This window comes from Planococcus citri, chromosome 5, assembly GCF_950023065.1.
Source record: "Planococcus citri chromosome 5, ihPlaCitr1.1, whole genome shotgun sequence".
NCBI lineage: Eukaryota > Metazoa > Arthropoda > Insecta > Hemiptera > Pseudococcidae > Planococcus > Planococcus citri.
The window spans coordinates 5,205,796-5,223,584 of NC_088681.1; the positions used below are offsets into that span (position 1 = coordinate 5,205,796).

At 33.8% G+C, this 17,789-nt stretch overlaps 2 protein-coding genes across 4 annotated transcripts; one reads left to right on the plus strand and one right to left on the minus strand.

The window, feature by feature from the left end:
• Positions 1–413: 413 nt before the first annotated feature.
• Positions 414–7,093, minus strand: LOC135846696 (medium-chain acyl-CoA ligase ACSF2, mitochondrial-like). Of its 2 annotated transcripts, none has more exons than XM_065365932.1 (13): positions 6,789–7,093; positions 3,728–3,908; positions 3,524–3,652; positions 3,202–3,425; positions 2,965–3,082; positions 2,789–2,884; positions 2,552–2,700; positions 2,293–2,482; positions 2,012–2,119; positions 1,291–1,439; positions 1,030–1,171; positions 840–950; positions 414–686 (listed from the first exon to the last, which is right to left on the minus strand). In XM_065365932.1, exons 1-13 carry the CDS (start codon positions 6,845–6,847, stop codon positions 555–557), a joined length of 1,788 nt encoding a protein of 595 aa, XP_065222004.1. In that variant the 5' UTR covers positions 6,848–7,093; the 3' UTR covers positions 414–554. The 2 variants fall into 2 exon arrangements, with proteins under 2 accessions (XP_065222004.1, XP_065222005.1); XM_065365933.1 differs by having other exon boundaries at positions 6,562–7,089.
• Positions 7,094–7,135: 42 nt separating this feature from the next.
• Positions 7,136–17,674, plus strand: LOC135846697 (uncharacterized). Of its 2 annotated transcripts, XR_010559007.1 has the most exons (13): positions 7,136–7,548; positions 10,044–10,255; positions 10,334–10,548; positions 10,658–10,746; positions 13,301–13,503; positions 13,642–13,799; positions 15,664–15,832; positions 15,999–16,192; positions 16,427–16,571; positions 16,669–16,862; positions 16,942–17,087; positions 17,164–17,279; positions 17,400–17,674. XR_010559007.1 is itself a non-coding variant. In XM_065365934.1 (10 exons), the coding sequence occupies exons 1-10, from the start codon at positions 7,272–7,274 to the stop codon at positions 16,710–16,712; spliced, it is 1,665 nt and encodes a 554-aa protein (XP_065222006.1). In that variant the 5' UTR covers positions 7,136–7,271; the 3' UTR covers positions 16,713–16,859. The 2 variants fall into 2 exon arrangements, 1 of the variants encoding a protein (XP_065222006.1); XM_065365934.1 differs by lacking the exons at positions 16,942–17,087; positions 17,164–17,279; positions 17,400–17,674 and having other exon boundaries at positions 16,710–16,859.
• The last annotated feature ends 115 nt before the right edge of the window (positions 17,675–17,789 follow it).

Genomic DNA, 17,789 nt, shown 5'->3' on the forward strand with positions numbered 1-17,789 from the left:
TCAACCTACCAAAATGAGGTGTTAAACTCACCTAAATAGCCAATTCACTAAAAATTTAAAAAAAAATAATGTTCCAAAAGGTGCTTTGTCCATTTTTATTGAAGTTTTTTTCAGCAGTATTTAGTGGATGAAGTGTATACCTACACTCCTACATCATAAATCCACCCAAATAAAGTGCTAAACTCGCCTGAAAAGCCAATTTACCCGTTTAAAGGGAAACTGTTTTTCCTCTCTCCTGAAAAGTTGTGAAAATGGACAAAGCGAGTTTTGGAATATCACTCTTCAATTTTATTAACACGTCTGTTGCTCATCCAATATCCTGAACTGCTTCTAAAATAAAATTTATTGTAATCTCCATTGAAAAAATAAAATTACCTACAATTGATTTGAGTTATTCCGAAAAAAAAAATGAATCCACGAGGAGAGAATTTATTACAATTCAACATTTTAAAAAAAAACTAATTTTATTTGTGAACGTAAAAGAAAAATTGCATATTAGAAATGAGTGGGTCTGGGTACTTACATAACTACTGTAAGTATTTTAATTTATTATTTTAATATTTATTTCTGTTCTGAAGCTCTTTTTCAGTAATTTCTCTCAGTTTGACCTTTTGTATTTTCCCAGAAGCAGTTTTCGGATATTTTTCACAAAAAAATACGTATTCTGGAATTTTATACGATGTAATCTGAAATCAAAGGTAGAATTTGTTTGAATGTGTTTTTTTTTTTTTTTTTTGGACGTGGAAGTGGGTATAGGTACATCTCTAGGTATTAGGTATTTAATTTGGGATTATTTGCAAATACAGTTGATAAATATTCAGTTTAGCTAAAAGACTTACCTTCCCTTCACAGTATTGTTTCACATCATATTCACTCAAATTTGAATTTTTTGTTTTAATTATAGATGCTGCTACTTTCTCACCCAATCTAGCATCACTTACTCCATAAACCTAAAAAAAAAGACAATTATAGTTATTTATTTGAAAAAAAAAGTGGAGGTATCACATTTTGAAAAAAAAATAGTCTTACTTGGACATCAACAACATCTTGATGGTTCATTATAACTTTTTCTATTTCACTGGGTGCGATATTTTCTCCTCCTCTGATGATTATATCTTTGATACGACCAACAATTTGAGCATATCCATTTTCCATCAAAGCAAGCCTATCTCTGTTATCAGATTTAGTTTTTCAAAATATTATGCACTGTTTCATTTATAAAGCTTGAAGGTTAATACAACATTTTCTCAAAAATATATTTTTAAAAAAAACTGTTTTGTATGTACTTACCCACTGTGAAACCACCCATCTTCTGATAATACTGCCTTTGTTTTTTCTGGTTCTTTGTAGTACTCCTTCATCAACATGTAACCTCTGAAGCACATTTCTCCTGGCTGGCCAAACGGTACTAATTGACTGTTATCATCAACAACTTTGACCTAATTAAAATGAATGAACTTGAATAGTGAGATAAGGATGAAATTTCAGCAACCCAAATAGACCCTTTTTACCGGGTTTCAAAATTTTCCACAACAGTCTAAGAATTAGGTATATAAGTTGAAAAAAAAACATGAATGATAGTAATTATTCCAAAAGCCCCTGTTCATGGTCACCTTTGCACCATTCTTGTGAAAAATGTAAGGAATAGAATCCAGCAATAGCATAAACATATGGTGAACTTGTTTGGGGGGGGGGGGTATGCCAATAGTACATATCCAACAAAAACATAGCGCAGGAATTTTAACGCAGTCTGAACTGTCTACAGGGTCAACATTTGATGATAATGTGGTATACTTACTTACCTGGTGATGATGATGATGATTATGACGGTGATGATGACAATCATGATGTTGTTGAAATCATGATGTTGTTGATGATAATGATGATCATAATGATGTTGATGATTATGACAATGATGATGATGACACAGAATTTTGCAGAGATTTCAATAATACCAATACGCAATATTGATGTTAACATCACTAGTACGCACTCAATTTTCATTAATTACTTCTATGTGATCCAAAGTATGGCCAACAGTAGTGTGAAGAACTTCCTCAGAATCATCTGGTAATGATATAAATATACCCCCAGTAGCTTCTGTCATACCATAACCACACTGTAAAGTTGACTGAATTAAATATATTATCAAGCATTTACTTAATTGAAAAAAAATTGAGTTGTTTCCAACCCATGAAACAATAGCCAAGTAATCATTGATTGAACACAGCCTGAAAGCTCATAGTTTAAAAAAGAGACTCATAGAACGAAACAGAAAAAAATCATCATTACCGAAAATTTAGAGTTTTTGAATAATGTTTTCAATTGCATGATTGTGTCTGGCAAAATTAATGCTCCTGCACTGAAGAATCGCTCAACTGAGGATATTTTTTCGTATACTTTGGGATCACTCTGAGCTCTATTTTTCACTACCCTGATAAGATCAATGTACATTGTTGGAGTACCATGAACCACAGTGCATCTGTAACACCAACAAACCAGTAAATTTATTGAGAACAGAATGGTGTGATCAATGTGAATGTATCATTACTTGTCTGTAATTATTGAGTCTATAGATTTATTCGGGCTAAATTTGACACTTGGAACAACAATTGTAGATCCTGTTATAATGGATGCAAAAACTCCAGCAAGCATTCCTAATGAGTGAAAAAATGGAACTTGGCATAAAATTCGTGCTTTCTACAAAAAAATTGAGAAGTGAAGATGAAATTGACTTTCTGAGGTTGTTCATTTTTGACTTCTTCAATGTGAAGTAATTAGTACTTACTTTTTTGAACAGTTCTAAGCGGTTTCCTATAGACCTGGCATTATTTACAATACTGTGATGCCTTAGTGAAACCCCCTTTGGTTTACTTGTGGTTCCCTATAAGAACATGATCGAAAGATCCAGCCTGTAGATAGGATACGAATTTGTGAAGAAAATTTTTTCAAAGGTTTCAATACCGAAGTGAACTGAATATTGCAAATATCAAAAGGGTCGATTTCCTGTTGAGTATTTCTGATATTTTTTATTTGCTCTTTGGTCACTGTGGTGAATAAATCTTTCCATCTGAAGACACCTCTGAAACAAAAATTTATTGATCATTAGGGTCAATTATGAATGAATGAAAAGGAGTTATTAAAAAAATAATAATCATGGTTGCAGCATTAATGCAAATTATATGTCATAAATTTTCTTACTTATAGGCTGTTTCACTGAACATCACCACAGTTTTGAGTAACGGAGCATGTTTGGTGATAATATGGGTATTACAATCGTGTTCTTGAATGTCTGGTATGGCGTTTTTCAAAATATCGTAGAAATTACGATCATTATTCTGTTCATCCATGAGTATAGCTTTCACATCACCTATATTTAAACAAGCTAAAACCTCCGGAGCTTCAAATAGTGGATTCAAATTCACCTGTTTATTTGAACAAATCATAGTCCAAATCTACATTGTAAAAAAGGTGTCCCAAGAGACGAATATCTTCAAAAAAAAAAAAGGAAATTAAATCATACCACAACAATGCCAGCTCTAAACGCAGCCAAAAAAGATAAATACCACTCGATAGTATTGAATCCCCAAATGGCCACATGGTCGCCTCGCTTCAAGCCCAAATTCATGAAGGCTGCGGCCAAAGTGTCAATCTGTAAATGAATAATGATATTCTATCCCATTGACTAGTATACCGAAGATTGTATTTTAATTATATTTAGTGAAACCTTTTCCAAGACTTGTGCATAGGTTAATTTTTGTCCTCCGTGTATTAGTATGGCCATCTCATTGGCATGTTCATGGGCAGCTTGTTCGATGGTTTGGCCAATTGTCACCAATTTCAGAGGTTCGGAAAAATCACCTCTGTAGTAACTTTTCTTTTGTTCTTTCATGGATTCGTGTTTGTATCTGTAAAAAAGTGAGAAGTCATTAGAGGTACCGAGACTAGACTTTTGGGCTCTCGATTGATGAGCTGCTGTAACCCCTATCCGCTCTTTTTTCAGGTTGAGTGGGGGACAAATTGGTCAAGGCAATATGAACGTCATGTTCACAAGATTCGAACCTGCTGAGCAGGAATAATATGATGTCAATTCTACGATTAGAGGGTCTCAAGTCAAATGAGCCTGGGCTTGGGCACTGTAGCCCCTCCTTCTCTTACTTCTTAGGGTCCAGAACTTTCTAGGCTATATGGCCATCTTCTTTGGACAAATCAACACGTGTAATCTTTCAAGTGTCCTGCGCAAGTCTAATTGGGAGAAAACCAGGGGGGACAAATTGCAGTGACCAATCCGAGGATCATTTGACTTAGGACCCTCTAATCGAAGAATGGACATCATATCCCACCTTGGGAGTAATAAGGTTACATTTTTTAAAAAAACGATTCTGATATTTTTGCATTTTTGGGGTTTGTATGACCCCCCGCAACCAAAAATGACACTTAAGAGTTTGGTATCCTATCTAAATCTTGTAAAAACGCAAATGGTTGTGGAGATAGAATTTACCTGCACATATTACTCAATGTATATTTTATGCACATCTCCAGGTGCAGGATTCGTCACAGATGCTAGCTACCTATTAGGTCTAGCAGTACCTAGCTTCTATGAGCTTTGTGGGTACCTGTCGACTTACCACCTCGGTACCTATGTACTTTTCGGGCACTGAGTGTTTTTACGTAACACAACACAGACATTCATCTTAAAGATAATTACCTTATGAAATAAGAATTCCTTCAGTTATTATTTGTATTGTTTATTCATCATTTACAAAGTAATAACTTACTCAAGCTAATTATACTGAGCCTGTACAGCATTACGAAAGAGATGGCTAGAGGAGTGCTAAAGCACATCACCACGGGGAATGGGAACAATAAAGGATGTGGAAAGGTCCATCTACGTTCCTCTTTAAGAAGAAATTTTAAATAAGGATCAACAGTCGTTTTACGTAATAACTCCTGGACCCGAGTCTATCTGGACAACTCTATCAGAATAACTGGAACAAATCTATTTCGAAATAGATCACTTGAGAATCTTCACCAGTTCATATTTCGAAATAAGACTGGACTTACACAACTTATTTTGGGTAATAAGATTTACGCAAATATGATATAGATAAACAATCTCATCTCCGGAACACTGATAACCAATGCTTACACTGAGTCGCCAAATGACTGGTTTCTCTAGCGTTTATTTTTCAGCACGAAGTCCTAAGAGAATTAATCCACTAGAGGTCGTTTTACGGAACCATTTCTAGGTACCGTCACAAAATCTAACTACCTTGTAATTTAATGGTTTTTTTTTAAAAAACCACCTGGAAATACCACTAAATGATTACACAAATAAGAATTTTGGTGATTTACTCAATTTTGAAGAAAATATTCAGGTAGTTAGATACTGTGATGCTAACCATTGGTACGCGTCACAATATCTAACTACCTTTTTTTTTCGTTGTAAATCGAGGGAGGATGTGTGCGGTGGTTCTCCACTACGACGAGGAACATTCTCGTGATGTTAAGAATGCCAAATCAACGAATCGATCCATTTTATTTTGAAAAATTATGAAAAAATTTGCAGGTATGTGTTGTAAGTATGAATTCATGTTTTACTTCCTTTTTTTTTTTTTTTTTGTACAAGCAGCTACAATATGCTATAAAATACCAAGTATAACATTCGAAAGCTGTTATAAATTGCTCCAAATCTAGTGTTGACACTCTGCTCGAATATTCCCCAAAATTATATGTAAAAGGCATCGATTCGTTGATTTGGCATTCTTAACATCACGAGAATGTTCCTCGTCGCAGTGGAGAACCACCGCACACATCCTCCCGCGGGTTACAGCGAAAAAAAAAGGTAGTTAGATATTGTGACGCGTACCTATAGTTAGCATCACAGTATCTAACTACCTGAGTATTTTCCTCAAAATTGAGGGAACCGCAAAAATTCTGTTCCCTCGCCACATTTCTGGCAATTTTGCAACATTTTCAAAAAAAAAATTGCAAAAATTGCGAATAGTTAGATATTTCTATTTCTAATGTTGACTAGAGGCAGAACGAATTTCTCTTGCTTACGCGACTGAAAATACAGCACAATCTGTCTCTACATGGTATTACTCAAAATTCCAAACAACATTAGAAATAGTCACAAGAAGTGTATTTTCTATTGGTTTTTACCAAATGTAAAAAAAATCAAAAATTGATCACTTTTCAGAAAAATGAATTTGAACAATATGTACTTAATGAAATTTTAGTTTTTTGAGAAAAACTCAAGATAAATTTTGATGAATGGTTATAATTCAAAATGTTTTCCAAACATTGAAATACATATTTCCTCCTTACGATTTTATTTTTCAAAGTGTTCTTATGCTAAATGAAGGTACGATAGCCGATCTTTAAAATGAGATGCTATTCATTCCTCACAATCAATTATAAATACCTTAAGTTGGTGAAAATAATGAATCAAGTTCCTTTTTTAAAAAAAAGAAAGTCACTATCCTGTAAAATTTCAGTTTTTTGAGATGTAACATTATTACTCCCAAGGTGCGATATGCACATACAACTTGTACTTACCGTTAGTCGAAACACTAATTACGCACTGGTAAAATCGCTGAGACGATAGAAATTTTAAAAATACAAAACAACTGATAGGAAAATTGAAGAAGACACTGAATAACTGCTTCTTTTATCTGACCTTTAAAAACTATACAAAAGAATACACACTACGCGACTTGTTTTGATGGAGAAATACACTTTCGTATTCGGGTACTACAAAACTAAGTAGGTACGCATCAACTCACACAGGACAGCGGTTTAAACATGTTGGAACCTTCAAGTGAGTCAAAAATTTCAATAACATGACGCCAATCTGCAATTTGAAAACAAACAACGTCGTCAGGAAACTTGTGGTAATGTTTGTTGCACAATACGCCGAAGACAAAGGCTACCGATTGAATATAGGTACTCCTAACGTTTCTCATGTTCAAGTTCGGTTCAAGTACCTACCTATGCTACTGTAGGGGTCAAGGCTTCCTCTCTAACAAATATTGAATAAATTTACGAAAAAATGTGTTGTACCAGTGCACTAATTAAATTATCAACACGCGGTACTATTTCGCCATTTATTTTTAATCACCTCGTACAAAGTAATCTACTGCGTTGGAAAAAAATCAAAAGTAGGTCTTCAGCCTATACCTACCTATTTCTAACATGTAGCCTGATTCCATGTTTTTCTACCGTACTTACTCGTTGACAAGGCTATTTCGAAAGTGTGTAATAAAATAATGATACGTAGAGTGATCGTAAGCTACTTCGTGACGATCATTTTGTTTTGTGGAATTTCCGCTAAACATAATGATTATGTAAGAAGTGAAAACGAAAGGTTTTCAAATGATTTCGATTACGCCGAATCAGCCTTTTTTCGAAAAAAGTGGATTTCGGAGTTATTCTTCGAGGCACAGACAAAGTTTGAAATGGATCCTACGGAAAATACTGCTTGTAAAAATGATTTCGATTTGTTCAAGTTGCATCTTAGAAATCATTCTGCGTGGGCAGTCAGAAGTGAGCATTTTTTTTCCATTATAACCAACCTCATTTCATTCTTCTGTTTATTTATTTATTTATTTATTTGTTGTTAATCGCAATAACTCAATTTTTGTAAAATCAGGTACATACTAAATTTCAAGAATTGGAATCAAAAAGTTCTTCATTTAATTTTGTTTTTCATTTTTATTATTTTATTGTTTTTACTTAATTCAGAGTCAATTTTTTACGATCAATTTCATTTCGAAATTCTAAATTGTGAGGATTAATTTTTATTTTCCTTTTGAAGTTTTTTTTACTTAACTTTCAGTGTTTGTTTTTAGTTTATTTTTTTTTAGCTTTCACTTTACGTTTTTATTTTGATCGCATTTATTTCTACATAGAATTTCTTTGTTTTTTCATTTATTTTTAATTTTTGTCAAGTATCAGATTTTCTCCATTTTATTATTTTTTCATTTTATTTATGATTTTTTTTTCTTTTTATTTCAATTTTTCCTTATTTATTCTTTTTTGGGCTATATTTCCATTTATTTATGATTAATTCATTCATATTATTTTTTTTCTTCGTGTTAACACGAAGAAAAAAAATAATAATATGTCAAATGAAATAATTATTTCATTTGATTACCTATCTTTTTTTTGAGTGGCGGGGTGGGGAATATTTCATTTTTTTAAAATTTTTTGATATTTTTATTGTTTTTTGATTTAGTTTTTTCACAATCAATCTCATTTCCAGATTCTAGTAAGCAGTGTGGATGATTTTTCATTTCACTTTATAGTCTTTCGTGTTTCAGTGTTTGTTTTCAAGTGTTTTTTTTTTCGTTTCCGTTTTTATTTTGGTTTTATTTCTACAACGAAATTTTTCATTTTTTTCATTTGTTTTTATTTTTCTTAATTTCAACAATTTCAGTGATTCTACAACATTTTATTTTTTTATTGTTTTTTTTTCTATTTTTTTCCATTTTTTAATCATTTATATTATACTCATTTCAAATTCAATTTCTATTCTTTGTTTTATTTCACATTACAAATTTTTTGGGGAGGGGGTGGGAGGGGATATTTCGGTTTTCATATGTTAATTTCTCATTTTTCAACGTGATTTTAAACTTTTTTTTGTTTTCTTCATTTCTTACAGTTTTTTATTTTTTTCTTAATTTTTTTGGTATTTTTTCGGGTGTTTAATCATTGTTTTATTTCACATCAAAACTTGGGGTCGGGGATATTTCGGTTTTCATATCTTAATTTCTCATTTTTCAACTTAATTTTCTACTTTTTTTTTGTTTTTTTCACTTTTTTTATGGGTTTTTAATTTTTTTTCTCAAGTTACTAACCCCCTCTCCCTCACAATTGAATAACTTGAAACTGCGAGGATTTGTTTCAAATTTGTAGGCAAGTATGTACCTACTTATGTATTTTTAATTTTTTAATTTTTTGAACGAATTTGTTTTTTTTTTCATTATGCACGTAGATAGGTACATACATATTATTTTTATTTTCTCAGCGTTTTACTTAATTTTCATGATTTTTTATTTCTCATTTTTCAATTGTTTTGTAGGTTTTCAAACAACATAATTAATTTTCGTTGTAATTAGTAATTTTAATAATTTTTTTTGTATTTTTGATGCCTGCCTAATTTTTTGATCCCAAAAAATTTCAAAAAAATTGCTTTAAGATGGTCAAAAAATCTGATTAGGCAGCTACAATTTTGGCAATCCCTCCTCCAACAGTATTTTTCATGCTAATTAGCCAGATATTTACCAACTGTTTCCAACTTCAATTTTTCCCAAAAATTCCTTTAAAAAAATGTTGGAGGAGGGAACACCCTTTGCTATTTCGGCCCACCTCTTGATCAATTTCCGCGTCATATGGAAAAAATCAATTCCAATAAGTACGTGAGAATTACAAGGCTCGCTCCAACGTCACTGCCCCTCACCTTCTCGAACATATTTGGACGGATATGACGGTAATTGTTTGATTAGTGATTAGACTATCGAGCAAAACCTGTTTTAAAAAAACGATGAAATACCTTTTTGGTTTGGGTTGGTATGGATGTGCAATATGCGCGTGCAATTGACATAGGTAATTACCATCGAACACTTCAAACACTTGTGCGCAAGTTATGCGTAGAGCCCTAGTTATGCGATGTACTACATACGTAAAAAGTGAATAATGAATAAATTATTTAGGTAAGTACATAGTACATACGTATCCTTAAAAACTGAAAAAGTTGTTCAAAGTTACTTAAACGTGTCGACACCGTTTGCATAATTTTCTCGCTTAAAAATAGGTTGGCAAATAAATAGACGAAAAATGAAAGTTGTACTCTATTAATTTATTATGAAAATTAGAAAAATATTCTCCTTGAATTTCAAAAAAAAAAGTAGGTACCTACTTCTAATGAGATTATCACTGTATTAATAGTAAGATACACTAGAATTTGAGATCTAATCTTATCTACATATACGTACTTATTAATAATAGACAAAATACACTCGGATGCGTTTTTTTTTCAGTGATGGAATCATCAGAATGGCCATTAGCTGGGATTTTCTCTGGAAAGGTCGATCATCTCGGAAATTATGACCAGTGTTTGGCCATTTCGTCGTACAGCATCAAGGGACGATACTGTTTGGCAAAAGTAGCATTCAACTATTCGGATACTGCGCAAAGTGAAGCACTCGAAGAACTTGACCAAAGAATTTCAGCTTGGAATGCTTTGTCTATGGTGAATAAATTTACAGAAGTGGGGATTTTAGCCGAATAATTCACTGCATACCTTCATGTTTTCATTTCATGTTCATAGTATGAAAAAAATCCAGGTCGAGTGAATAGAAAAAGACTGACATTCGCTTTGTGCGTACCATCGTCTTGCACGCCAACCGATTTAAATGCTTCTCTGAATAACCAGTTGTATCCGATATTCAAAAATAACGGACTCTATGTGACGATTGATGTGGATCCTATATTTTGCAAAACGCAGGACAATATTGTTTATTCATCAGGATTTTATATTGCCAAGTAAGTCAAAAGCAGACGGGTAACTTGTAAGTAGGTTAAGCTTTTAGTTCATTGTATAAAATAAATTTTCGTGGAATTACAACCGAACAAAATTCATCTTCATTTTCAGATGGTCGTTTTTAGCGTATATTACATTTGTGATTTGTACGACTTTATACGATTATGTAACTTCTAATGGTGCTGAAACGGATTGTGATGGTATGTATGCTAATTGTGTATGTAGTACATAATTAGTGTTTTGTTAGTACAGTGTACTCAAAGAAAATTCCCTCATTCATCTGAGCACCCTATTTACTTTTACTTGGATATAAGATACTCGCGGGTAATAACGCCACGTCATGTGCCTGAAATTTATATGGGTAGGGTACAGGGTGTTCACAAGCCTGGAAAACCTGGAAAAGTCAGGGAATTTTGGAAATTTACAGCATTTTTTATTCAAAAGTCAGGGAATCTTGTGAAAGGTTACTTCAAACAGATTTTTCCATTTCTCATTATGAGGAAATTCACCTTTGCTTTGCTCAGCCAATTTTTTGCTGGTTGGTTACAAAGTGAGCAAGGCTGGTAAACCTACTGGTTCACTTCTTATGCAAGATTAACCCAAACATGGGTTCATAAGTGTGCTGTTGTGAACCTATATATATATATATATATATATTTTTTGGCATTAGAAATGTACCTATTGCTTATGTTTTGTCGTTTTTTTGGTTACTTTTTGGTTACTTTTTTGAGTTTTTTAGGTTACTCAAATCACGTACTTGGGGGGGGGGATGTATGAGCCTTGGAATTTCAAAAAACTATTCAATAAAATTGAGTAATGTTGACATTAAAAAAATATGTTTCTTCTTGAAGTGGTCCTTTTTTTGGAATTGTAAATTTTCCTGAGGTTTTGCCCTCACTTCGCTTGGGCCATTTGACATAAAAAAAAATGAAAAGACAAAAAGACAAAAAGATGAAAAGTTGACAGGACAACAAGACAAAAAGACAGAAAGACAAAAAGACAAAAGGACAAAACGACAAAAAGACAAAAAGACAGACAAATAGAATGGTTGAAAGATATGGAATATGGAAGGATGGAAAGACAGAAAGACTGGATGAAAGAATGAATTGATAAAAACATGAACTGAAATGAAATGAAATAAAATAAAATTTCAGTATTGGGAATTGAAGCAGATCTTTGTGTGCTGTAAAGTGTATGTATGTGTGCATAAGTAAACAATCTCATTTGGTCCCAACCTGTGGAAGCGTTCCATAAGATCGCATGTATGTAAATTTGCTACTTTTCAGTTTCAATTTTCTTTGAAATGTTGTGTTGAAAAAAGCCCTTTTTATTATGATACCTATGTTAGGAAGTCTGAATTTTTGTTTTAAATAATGTTTTTTATCAACACGTGTCTTATTCATTGAGAAATTTGATCGACAAGCAGACCATTTTTACATGGTTTCTTATGCGACCACAGTTTTGTTTGGGACCAAATGAGAACGTGAAATCTGGTAAAAATGAGCTGTGATGTAATTGTGATGTCACACTTTGATTCCCAATTCAGTTCAGTATTTGTACCTTCAGCGTGCACTTACTTGTATTTCATTTATTATCTTCAGCAGCTCCTTTTTGTACTCTGGTCCCAGTTGGGCGAAAATCTGCCCTTCTGCCAATAAATACGCGGTAAAGAGCAGTTTAATTGGCGTTTTATACTTCAACGCGACTTTCAACTGCTGCCATGCAGCAGATTTTACAGTTTTCAAAATCGCGCTTCAATTCACGGGCGTAATTTGAAGCAACTTTTTAGGTTGTCACATTTTCTGCACAGCAGAAAAAAATTTCTGCTGATAAATACGCCATGAGAATATTTCGTAGCGTATTTTTATCGCGTAAAGCCGCTACGCTTCTAAATTATGTGGCGTATTTTTGCACGTCGAAAAAACCAACCACAAAAATACGCTACACAAATATTTCGTAGCGTATTTATTCGCATATTTGCTGAAAAACGCGCGTAAATGTGGTATTTTGCGCGTGTGTTTCAGCTTAGTATATAAATCTTTAGTCACTTCCTCCAAGTGCTCTGGTGGCGTAGGTAGCAAGGCAAGGATTCCGCTCACAGATCTGGGGACTCGAGTTCGATCCCCGCTAGTGCCAAAAATTTTTTCAAGATTATTGATCAATGGCAGATTTTTACGTGTAAATAAAATATGCGCCGATTAATGGGCAGAAAAAGCATTGGCGTAAAGTGTTAAATCTCCTGCCCACGTTTTTATGTCGTGTAAGAGCAGATTTTCACCCAACTGGGGTATTAGATGTTTAAACAACTTGGTTTCTGGCACTCTTCGCCGCGTTCCTCAGCTCCCACATTTCAATTTATGGTGCCTCCTCTGTGGATGAAACTATGTGTCATCTCCATACAGTTCTTGTATGTAGCTGATCCAGACCTCGTCCGTTTCTTGATTGTTAACACAATACTTTCCATATTTTCTTCACATATAGGTATGCTATTCCACTTCAGGTGTGAGATGATTTACCCATCATATTGAAATGTTCAGATAAATTATCACACAAGCGGCAATTTTGTCAGATAAAGACTGACAAACGTATGTAGATAGGTAGAACCTATACAACAGTAGGGGGCAGGTGGGGGTGGCAAAATTGTCAATCAAAAAATGAGATGGCATCATTACCAACCGGCATCTACCTAATTAAACAATTTATCACCTATCATACATTATTATTATGAATAATTTGCAATACCTCATTACACAGATAAACAGAAATGGCGTTTCTTTGAAGAGGTAACCAACATTTTCTCCTTCAGCAAAAATTTCACAAAGTTGAAGCAATATGATGCTAAAGAACTTGTAGGACCGCATTTTTTGAAAATTATGAATGTCATGTTTACTATTTATGGTCATCGATTTTTTTACACTCTCATTTTTCCTTCATCCAATGCTGTTGTGAAAGAACAAGTAGGTAGACACTAGACACTCTGGTGATGATTGAATTTATTAATGGCTTTCATTTCTGCATATCTATCTATACCTAATGTACCACTTACTTTACTGGGGTGTGCTGATGATAATTCTCAAAGTGACACAATTTTTCAGTTTTATACTGGGTTTGATTTACTCCTAACACACATGAACATCGTTGTAGACGCATTTTTCTTCGTTAGTGGTTATTTGACGTTTCATTGTGAACTTCAATCTATGAAGAGAGATGGGAAATTCTCCTTAATTACTAATATCCTACTCAGGTGGATGAGGTAAGCCAATCAAACCAGATTTTTTTTTCAGAGCTCTCACGGAGTGAAAAATGTAAGTTGGATTTGATCAGATTAGATCTGATCAAGTTGGTAAGTTCAAATTGGATCCTTCATTCTTGAGAGGTCTGATGGTTTGATCAGGAACAGGATCAAAAGAATGAATGAATCTGATGTGATATGATCTAATCCAATCAGGTTTCAATCTGATCAGATAAGGTTTGGTTGGGTCAATATTGGATTCTTGAGAGAGCCAGATTTAATCAGGATCATGAAATGAGTGGATCTGATCTGGTATAATCCTAGTAGGCCTCTCCAGTTACCCAGACAAATTAGATCATTGAAAAGTCTGAATTTAATCAGGATCAGGGGAATGTGTGGATCTAATCAGGTCTGATCCGATCAGGGCGTCCCCGTTGGATTTGAATTGATCAGATCTGATTGGATCAAATTGAACCCTTGAGATGTCTGGACTCGATCAGGATTAGAGGAATAAATTAATTTGATCGGATCTGATTCAATCAGGCTTCCATTTTGATAAGGCTAGATTTAGTTGAGTTAAATTGGATCTTGGAAAAGTCTGGATTTAATCAGAATAAATTGAATTGGTTGATATGATCTGGTGTGCTCTGATTCGGCCTCTCCAGTGAAATATGTGAGTCTGATCTGATTTGATCTGATCTGATCTAATCTGATCTGATCGAATAATTCCTCCTCTATCAATTGGATTTGATCAGATTGGATCAGATTATATTTAGTTGGTTCAAATTCAATCCTTAAGAAGTCTGGCTTTAAGCAGGATCAGGGAAATGTGTTGATCTGATCTGGTGTGCTCCAATGGTGCCTCCCATGTTGCATTCGATCAGATTAGATCTGATTAGATTTACTTGGGTCAAATTGGATTCTGAGAAGTATATTTGATTTTATCTGATTGAATCAGATTAGATTGGGTTTGCTAAAATTAAATCCTTGAGAAGACTGGATTTAATCAGGATCAGGAAAATTAATTGATCTGATCTGATCTGATGTACTCCAACTGGGCCTCCCATGTTGCATCTGATCAGAATACATCTTCTGATTAGATTTGATTGGGTCAAATTGGGTTCTTGAGAAGACTGACCTCAATCAGGATCAGGAAAATGAGTTGATCTGATCTGGGGCGCTCCAATTGGGCCTCCCATGTTGCAATTCACCAGATTAGATCTAATTAAATTTGATTGGGTTAAATTGGGTCCTTGAGAAGTGTATTGGATTTTATCAGATTGGATCAGAGTAGATTTGGTTGGTTCTTAATGAATCCTCGAGAAGACTGCATTCGATCAGGATCAGAGAAAAAAGAGTTGATCTGATCTGGAGTGCTCCAATTGGGCCTCCCATGTTGTATTATTTGATCAAATCAGATCTGATTAGATTTGGTTGGGTCAAATTTGGTCCTTGAGAGGTCTGAATTTTGTCAAAATCAGGGGAATGTATGGGTCTGATGTGATCTGATCCAGTCACGTTTCTTCTATCGAAGGTGACCAGATTAAATCTGATTACACTTGATTTGATCAAATTGGATCCTTGAGAAGCCTGAATTTGATCAGAATCAGGAGAATTTTCAGATCTGATCGGGTTCGCTCCAATCAGACCTTTTCTATAGGATCTGATCAAATTAGATTTGGGTGAGTTGAACTGGATCCTGGAGAAAGCTGGATGTAATCGAGTGCAGGGGAATGAGCAAGTCTGATCTGAATCCGACCAAGCCTCCCCTCTTGAATTTTCAAGATCCTCATGATGTCTGGATTCACTCAGATACAAATCATTTTCTGCTGCGTTGGGCTTTTCATTTATTGGTGCATTTCGTTTATTTGCATGTAATGTTCAGAATGGCTCCAGTATTTGGCGTTTTGATATTATTCATCATATACATATTTCCATACACTGGGGATGGTCCACTTTGGAATTATCAAATCCTGAATGAAGTCAACAAATGCAAGGAGACCTGGTGGGCCAGTTTATTTGCCATCAGCAACATTGTCAGACCTGATCAACTGGTAGGTAAATTGTGATTTTGCATTGTTAATTTTATTTGTTAAGGCTACACCATCCATTAGTAGAAGTACACCTGAATATCTATGTATCCAATACTGAGGAAATACAATGACAGATCATCAATTCATCATTGTACCTGCAATGATTATCTATTTTGGTTATTCTCAGTGCATAATCCCAAGTTGGTACATATCAGTGGATATTCAGTTGGCTGTCATTGGAGGAATCTTATTGTACATTTGGTCAAGGAGTACAAAAATTGGCATTTTCTCAGTAGGATTGACGTTCGTCGTTTCCATTATCATGACATTTATTGTTGCGTTTAAGAACCATTCATATGGACTGATGAGAATATACTTGAAGTAGGTAAAATTTCCACTAATCAGGTCTGATCAGATCAAAGCAGGTCTTCCATATTGGATTCTGAATTTAATCAAATCTGATCCGGTCTGATCTGATCATTCAGGACTTCTCTACTAGATGTAATCAGGTTGGCTAACCTGATCAAAACATTGATCTGGCCACAGGTCTGATCAGGTCAAATTGAATCCAGCAAATGTCCGGACCTCATAATTATGTACAATTTTAATTTTCAGTATGATGAAAGATGATTGTAGGACCAACCCAGAGTTCACTGATTTGTACATTGCAACATTTGCCAGATGTGCTCCTTATTTAATTGGATTTTTCACCGCTTATGTAGTTCAATCATTGAATAAAAAGAAATTCAAATTTACCAAAGTAAGTTGAGCAAATGGTTTTTGAAATTACTTAATTCAAGTGGGTACTAAACATTATACAAGTAATGTGGTTTTCCTTTCATGTTCATTTTCTTTAGAAACAAACGTGTTTATATTCACTTCTAGTTCTTTTTATTAGTGAAGCATGCTCATTTTACGGACTCGCGTTTTATGCGATCGACAGACCATATAATATGTAGATTTGAAAACGCATTGTATGCGGCTTTAAATCATGTGGCGATCATGTTGCCATATGCTGTGATGTCTTTATTTTACATGACAACTGGATTAGGTAGGTAGATTATCAGGCGAATATTTATAATCATCCGATCAAATATTCTAAAACCACAATATTATCGTATCTTTTATAGGTATTTTTAATAATCTTATCGGATGGAAAGTATGGATACCCTTTGGACGTCTAACATATTCGGTTTACTTGATAAATACGATAGTTCAATTGTACCACGTTTCTTCTCAAAAACAGCCGTTCGTGTTACCTGACAGAATAAATTTGGTAAGTGATCCGAGATAAAGAATGAAGAAATTTGTCTGCTTAGGTTTTTCTTGATACGAATTTTCACATTTTTAAGGTATGGTGGTTCCTAGGCGATGTAATGTGGTGCTACTTGATGGGATTAGCTTTTTATTTACTTGTCGAAGCTCCGATTTTGAACTTGAGAATATTGGTGAAAAAACAATTATCGAAGTGAGTACCTATGTTTTTATTTCTCCTGCAAGCTTTTTATACCTACTTATATGGTTGAAAATCGTTTAGAAGTTTCACATAGTCGTGTAGATGTTTGATAGATATTTCAATGTTTTATAGAATGTTTATGAAGTCTAAACCAGATAAAAACATCGCAGATAGGATTCAAGGACACCTGTGAAACCATAATTTTCCAGTTACCAGTTGATTATTTAAATACCTAACACTGTTTAAATAATAATTGCTATTAACTATACTCGCTGGAAATATTTGTCTTTCATGAATTAAATTTTTGAACACCATCTAATTATAAAACAACACAATATATTTTGGTTTGATTCAAAAAAAAAAAAATAAAAAAAAAAAGTTGAATACATCAGGAGAAATGCAATATTATACTTAGGTAGTTATTAAAATTCAACTAAAAAAAAACTCATTCAAATCAATCTAAATTTCTTACTTACATATAATTTCATTAAATTAATTATTTTTGAACAAAAGGAAATTTAC

Excerpts from the sequence above, each read along its gene's own strand:
- LOC135846697 (XM_065365934.1), top strand. The coding sequence starts at position 7,272 with ATGATACGTAGAGTGATCGTAAGCTACTTCGTGACGATCATTTTGTTT. Across the intron at positions 10,549-10,657 it reads TCAGGATTTTATATTGCCAA|ATGGTCGTTTTTAGCGTATA; the intron begins GTAAGTCAAAAG and ends CTTCATTTTCAG. Across the intron at positions 15,833-15,998 it reads TTGTCAGACCTGATCAACTG|TGCATAATCCCAAGTTGGTA; the intron begins GTAGGTAAATTG and ends GGTTATTCTCAG.
- LOC135846696 (XM_065365932.1), bottom strand. The coding sequence starts at position 6,847 with ATGTTATTGAAATTTTTGACTCACTTGAAGGTTCCAACATGTTTAAAC. Across the intron at positions 2,701-2,788 it reads GCTTAGAACTGTTCAAAAAA|AAAGCACGAATTTTATGCCA; the intron begins GTAAGTACTAAT and ends ATTTTTTTGTAG. Across the intron at positions 2,483-2,551 it reads GACTCAATAATTACAGACAA|ATGCACTGTGGTTCATGGTA; the intron begins GTAATGATACAT and ends TTGGTGTTACAG.